Raw genomic sequence first — 7,303 nt, forward strand, 5'->3', positions numbered from 1 at the left:
GTTTGAGTTCACTACTCATTCAAGCATAACAGTTTTTTCAGTATGAATCAATTATCCTAATAAATTTGGTCCAATAGAAAAAGTTCAATTTAAACTCAAAAACAATTCACTACAAAAATTCAAATTGTATCCGGATTGACATTTTTTAACAAACACTTGACCTGCAATTGGGCACCTCAAACGCATGAAACAACAACAATTTGACAAGAAATAAAATTTGAATTCTACTTATTTATAAAATCTGATAGACAATGGAAACTGTAATTAGTTTTTTTTTGGTAATTATTATATTAAAGTGAATAAAATTGACAAAACCCACATAAGTACACACAATCGCCAAACCCCAAAAGGAATTTCGTTCAATTTCAATTTTAAATTCAAAATTACCCACTTACATTGTTATTATCAGCACCAATTTGCGTTTGGAAGAGGCGGTCGGCGAGCGGCGAAGATGGGTGGAATCGGGAGCTAATTGGTGAAGAACTACTTAGAATTAGGGAGCTAATTCTTTACAAGCACTAAGCGAGGTACACCCTTGATTTGATGATTTCGAATCAAGATTTTCGATCGGATTTTTTTTATTGAGTTTGCTTAAAAACTTTTGTTCATGAAAGCAACTGAGGAAATTTTGTTCATGAAAGCAAACATAATAATGCACTAAAAAAAAGGCTGAAACTACTAAAACGAAACATTGAAGCTCATATGCATGCAGAATTGGGCCAGTTGTACAAGCCCATCAACTAAGCGTGCGACGAACTGACTGTCCATCCGATTTTATTTTATTTAAACAAAAAAAAGCATAAGAAAAGCACACGCGTGGAAAGACAGCGAGTGTGTGAATGAAAAGGGAAAAAGACAAGAATTTATTATTATGCTTTAATAACCCCAACTCTCTCCTCCTCTGACGTCTCCCATTCCTAATTTCTATGTATATTTTGTGTTGTCCTTCTTCCCTTTGGCAACAATGCCTTACAAAAGCAGAGCATTAATATTACTCCTCCTAGTATATAATAGACGTATAGTATTAATACCGTTGAACATTCAACTTCAAATCAACCCTTGCCTTCGCTACCTAATTACTCCTCTATAATCGCCTCTTTCTGTTCGTAAATTAGAAATGAATCGTCTAGCCACATTATCAGAAGAGCCATTCAACGAAGAAGAAACTCGAAAATTGTCAAAAAAAAGTCATGCATGGAAGAATTGGGTTAAAAACCTTTTCTTTAGCAAAAAATCTGATCTTAAAATTCTTTTGAGTGTTCTTGCTTGTCCTCTTTTTCCAGTCTCTCTCCAACCAATTCAATCCGTTCTTCAGGTAATTTTTTTTTTAATCACGTGTCTAAAGTATTCTAATTTTAGTTTTTTAAGCATTAATTTTTATGGGGTTTTGTTAATTTAGAAGTTGAAAACATGTATGTTTGTGTCATGACTTAATTTAATAAACTTCTTAGTCAAATTATAACGGAAAATATGCATCTTTAATTTATTATTCTATGATTATATAACCTTTTGTCTACTTTTGTTGGTAATTTTGATTAATTTTATCGATTGAATTTGATTTTGACCAAATCGCTTTTTCCCACTTCTAAATTAAAATTTTAGTAATTTTTAGTTCTAATTTTCGAGTTTATGGATGGGGTTTGAATAAATTTGATTATGGAATAGAATATTTTAGAGCAATTTTCGAGTTTGATTTGGAAATGATAAGTTTTTTCTAAAAATGGGGTTTGAATAATTTTGATTTTAATGATTTTAAGTTGGAAACTTTTGGGGTATATTTATAACAACTTCGGTAACTTTTTAGAACAATTTTTGAGTGGAATTGGAAAATTTTGATAATTCTAAAAATGGGGTTTCGAATAATTTTGATTTTTAAATGGAACAGGTATGTTCATCATCACAATATATATTAGAGCAGTTCAAAGCAGCAACAGGTTGCAAAAAGCTGGAAAAAATGGTGGTGAAGAACATATTCGCGACAGGGAAAGTGAGCATGACAATGCTAGAAGAGCCGAGCTTAAGCGGCTCGTCAGCGGTGGTGGTTGCGGCTGGAGCCACTCACAAAGGTTGCTTTGTAATGTGGGAGATGCTGCCTAACAAGTGGTCAATTGAGCTTGTGGTTGGTGGTCATAAAGTCCTTGCTGGTAGTGATGGCAATGTGGCTTGGCGTTATACTCCGTGGCTCGGCTCACACCCGGCTAAAGGCGGTGTTCGGCCCCTCCGCCGTGCCCTTCAGGTTTGCTTGCTCTTCATTACTCTGCTCTTAATTTAATTTTAGTACCTTTCTATAAATTCAATTGCTACATACGTAGTACTTGCATACTACTCGTATATGTACTAGTTTAGGATGTCCGCATGGGCGTATCTTAGTGATGGCCTAGCCGGGAAATTTTGTAGTGTACTTTTAGTTCCGCCCCTTAAAATTTGAGTATAATTGTGTGAATCTCGTACAGTATTACATGCTTAGTTTTTCTATTGGCCCGTGGCAGTGTTACCTAATCCAACATCAAAATGGTATAATTTTGGTCTAATTTAGCCAATTAGGTAGCGAATTGCGAACCCGTACCCAATCTCATACTAGCAAAACCAGGTAACAGTGGCCCGTGGTTAAAAAGTTCAAGATCCCGCGAGTGGACGCCAGAACCATGTCATGCACCCGTCACCAGGTGACCTTCCTTTACATACACTTGGGTGTGTATAAGAATTTGCACAATCTTATCTCCCACTTGTTCATTAATGAGAAATACGGAGTACTCTGTAATGCACATCCCCACGTGAACTGGATCTCACTTTCTCTTATTATGTTTTTACGGACTTTAATTTTTAACTCCATATGTTTATGTTGAATTACAATGTGAAGAAGAGAAGTATTTATTGCTATGTTTATCTTAGTGCTTTTCTTTCCCAACACAATATTGGTGTTATCATCTTATCCTTTGGTCATTGAGAGTTTTCCACGCTTCCAAAGGAGTCTACCAATACTTAAAATTCTCCTTGTTTTTTGGGTGATCAGAAACTACATTGTAAAAATCATGGAGTATAGTTAGATTTTTGCAACGCCGTATAATCAAATGAGGATATCACTCGGAGCAGGAAAAGATTTGTACGGAGTACTAGCTTAGATTAAGAATTTGTGGTCATTCTAGAATCTTAATGAGTTGTAATCTTTGGAATTATGGATCGGCAAAGTAATTAGTCAAAGTAAACCAAATGGATCTTTGTGCATATGATTGCATTAGGAGGGAAAGAGTGTGGCAATTATCATGGGCATAGACTGACTTACACAATATGGGTTCTCAATATCAATTTGTCACGCCTATAATGTGGCAGCATGTGCTTGACACTAGCTTTGGGTTTTGCCTTTTGGAATTTAATTTTTGTTTATTTAAAACTTTTGTTTCAATTAATTTTTTTGGTGAGGAATCTACTAAGATTTTGAACATTACACCAATTCTGTTACCAAACCGAACATTCACATTGCTTATACTCCAAAAGGGGTCCCACTCCCACTAGAGTCATGTACTCATGTGTCAAAACTCAAAAGATGGTACCAATCCAAATTTGAAGAATTTCCAAGAATTTGCTAAAATTACCCAATTCCTAATTTTGAGAGCTATCTTTGTGATTGTTATGGAAAAGGAAATGTTGCTTAGTCCTCCTTAGTTTCTTACCATTAAATTATCAAGAAAAGGAGCTCTTGTTCCATATACCCTCTTATAGAGACAATTCGAGGATTTTTGCATTTTCCTTTGTTTGGTTTAATTATGGAAATACTGCGATCAAGAGTGTGATTAATGAACTGAGACTCTGAAGACAGGCATAAGAAAAAGTCTAAACTCTCCATACACCCTCTTATAGAGACAATTCGAGGATTTTTGCATTTTCCTTTGTTTGGTTTAATTATGGAAATACTGCGATCAAGAGTGTGATTAATGAACTGAGACTCTCAAGACAGGCATAAGAAAAAAGTCTAAACTCTCCATACACCCTCTTATAGAGACAATTCGAGGATTTTTGCATTTTCCTTTGTTTGGTTTAATTATGGAAATACTGCGATCAAGAGTGTGATTAATGAACTGAGACTCTCAAGACAGGCATAAGAAAAAAGTCTAAACTCTAAACAGCTAACGTGTTAGCTATCAAACTCGCATGAAAAATACCCTTAAAATTGACCTTTTAACTACACTATCATCGAGTGTTAAGTGAGTGCAATTAGCTATAGGGCGGCACCCGAATATTAATCTATGAGACAGTGTCTAATTAGATCCTATTTTTGTGTGTGATATATCCTTGTTACCTAACATGTTATGCATAGTATCAAGTTGTTATGCAATATCTACCACATTTGGTCATTGATAGAGTCTATTACGGAGTACCAAGTATGTATTTTCTCATTCACACTCATTAAATGGGACCAAGTAGGCAATTCACTGTGGTTCAATAAATTCGTTTCATTGATGAAATAATATCTTGACAAGCCATTGATGGGAAAGTCAATGTTGGTAGTTCAATCTTTTCAATTTGCTGTTAATGCTGTCTATTTTCTGTACCAAACTAGAAACAGACCTTGATAGATTTTTGTATCATCCAATAGATTCCCCCCTCCATTTTTGTCACCCTTTTTATCATTTCATCTATTACTCGGATTATTAGTACATTCTCGTCTACCATAATATATATTGTACGGAGTAACTAACACTAATAACGTGTTTATGAATGTTAGTACTTCTCTTTCAATAAATGAACTTCACTTTTATTTATTTATTTATTTATTTTCAGGGTGTCCAAAAAAGAACTTCCAATTCTTTTTTTCGTTCCCTCCCGACAATTTATTTTAGGACTTAGGGAGCAATAGATCGACTTTGATCTAAAAAACCTTTATTTCCTATTATCATAACATCAAGTTTATCATAAAAGGGGAAATAAAACAAGTGAACATGTCAAACATGGTATCAAATTTTCACATTTCCATTGTCTTCTACTTTCTTTTGTTTTAACTTTTCGCTCGACGACTTAAGAATTATTAAGGATATAATAATATTTACTTCCTTTCCTTTTCATGCTTAGTTGCATATGAGATTTTTCCTGATGAATTTGTTCTTTTTCAACTTGTTTTTTCCATTATCATTAAAAATGAGAAAAAGGGATTTTCAGAAGGAAAACCACTTATTCTAGTGGGTCCCATCAAGAACTCTAAGGACAAAACACATTAAGCACCATGATGGGCCTTAGCTAAGGGGAAAAAAAGCTACACCTTTCTTTTTGCAAAGGTCCTTTTCTGGCCCTTTAATTGGTTGTTAATTTGAGGAAATAGCACCTTTTTTGTTATTAATTTATTTATTAGAATTTTAGTATCTTAACTGAAGACATATGTCAGTTTCACTAGTGAATTGAATCTAAAAGGAAAACACCTTCTCAATTTGTTCCAAGATCTTAGCTTAGCTGTTTTTTCATCACTAAAACAACATCCCCCCCATTACAGAAATGGCTGTCAGATATCAAGTTGTAACATGGGAGTAAAAAGCGTAGTATGATTTGTCATAGAGTATCTTTGTAATCATGTTATTATATTGTCCGAATTCGTCTTTTTAAGACGTAGCTTACGGTACTAATCTTTAAATAATACGATTAGTAATCTTGTTTGACATTTTTGAGCCACTAAAACTTGACCATTCTAGGGAAGTTAAACCTCTTGAGAGTCTAGAAGGGTAATTAACAATGGTCCCCCACATACGTAGTATGATATACCAATGTTTAATCTTAATTAAAAGTTAATTATTGGTTTTCTTGTTCTTGGCCTTCACTATTGAAAGTTGGATGCACTCTAGTTGGACTCATACCAAAATGCACAAAGATTCGGATTTGGTTATTTTTAAGGATTATTATTTGTGCCCACCTATGTTATTCGGACTTATGCAGGTCATCAAATTTTATGAAAATTGTGTCCTGTTTATGGCACAAATGGAAGTGTTTATACCCATGACAGAGTGTTGATGATTTGACACCATAATTTCTTCGAATTTTGATTAAGATATATTGTGATATTTTTATATGTTTCTTTCTTGTAACCATTTTTATACTTGAATTAATATAGGGTCTAGATCCGATGGCAATATCTGAAGCATTTAGTGTAGCTCAGTACATGGGAGAGAAAGAGATGATGGGTGTGGATTGTTTTGTCCTGAAGTTGTCTGCTGAACAAAATGATCTTGCTGATCGGAGTGACAACACAGCCGAGACAATCAAGCATGTTACTTTTGGCTACTTTAGTCAAAAGAATGGATTGCTTGTTTACTTAGAAGACTCCTATTTGACAAGAATACAGTCACCAGGTGGATGTCCTCGATATTGGGAGACCACAATGGGTTCTAAAATTGAAGACTATCGGACAGTTGATGGTGTGATGATCGCACATTCCGGTCAAACCCATGCAATCATCACTCGTTTTGGGGATAATCTTAAGTCCGGTCCTACAATCTTACGGATGGAGGAAACTTGGATGATCGATGACTTTGCCTTTAATGTGCAAGGCCTTTCTATGGATTGCTTTATTCTTCCTCAAGATGTCAAGAGCAATTCTTTAGAGGAGAAGCTCAAACAAACTCCCTTATTCCCACTTGATCGATGATGGAAAAACTTCCGCAACTACTAACAACCTTCAATTCATCAGGGGAAGGTTTACACATTAACAGACCTTGGAATTATGGAATTTTAGCCTTTGTTTTTTTGGGAATTTTGTATATATAATTGCCTATATATGAACCACCAGTAAATAAACTACTCCCTACTTGTAACAAGAAATGAGTATATCTGTATATGGGTAATGGTAACCCATATTAGCCATTTAATTCTGTAAGCAGTGGGAGCATATAATAGTTGCTTCCTTATGTACTCATATCTGAATTTGGAAATGTTATCTGAATTTGGAAATCTTTTGGATATTTTCAATTGTCATACGTTTCTTCCTCTTGTACCAGTTTCCAGAGCTGTAATAATTTGGTTAAGTCGATTTGGGCACGTTCTTGGATTGTGGTCTTGGAGGATGTTATTGGTTTACCAGAGAAGGGGTAATCACTTTTCCTCCTAAACCCCTAACACGAGACTTGGAGGAGGAGAGGACTCCGCCCATCAAACCTTTCATGTACCTAAAAACATAATCTCACTTCTTTACTGCCTTATGCCTCCAACACATTGTGCGAAGTAAAACAACCCACACAAATTAAAACCACAATTGAACACCACAAACAACAACCCAAAATGCAGACTTTCCAACACAATTGAAAAGAGACCAAACTAAAGCTAC

At 34.9% G+C, this 7,303-nt stretch overlaps 1 protein-coding gene across 1 annotated transcript; it reads left to right on the forward strand.

The window, feature by feature from the left end:
- The first annotated feature begins 876 nt into the window (after window positions 1–876).
- On the forward strand, window positions 877–6,976 carry LOC110786245 (uncharacterized). The gene is made up of 3 exons (XM_021990776.2): window positions 877–1,315; window positions 1,886–2,236; window positions 6,095–6,976. The coding sequence occupies exons 1-3, from the start codon at window positions 1,118–1,120 to the stop codon at window positions 6,626–6,628; spliced, it is 1,083 nt and encodes a 360-aa protein (XP_021846468.1). The 5' UTR covers window positions 877–1,117; the 3' UTR covers window positions 6,629–6,976.
- The last annotated feature ends 327 nt before the right edge of the window (window positions 6,977–7,303 follow it).

This window comes from Spinacia oleracea, chromosome 4 (genome assembly GCF_020520425.1).
Source record: "Spinacia oleracea cultivar Varoflay chromosome 4, BTI_SOV_V1, whole genome shotgun sequence".
Taxonomy (NCBI): Eukaryota; Viridiplantae; Streptophyta; class Magnoliopsida; order Caryophyllales; family Amaranthaceae; genus Spinacia; species Spinacia oleracea.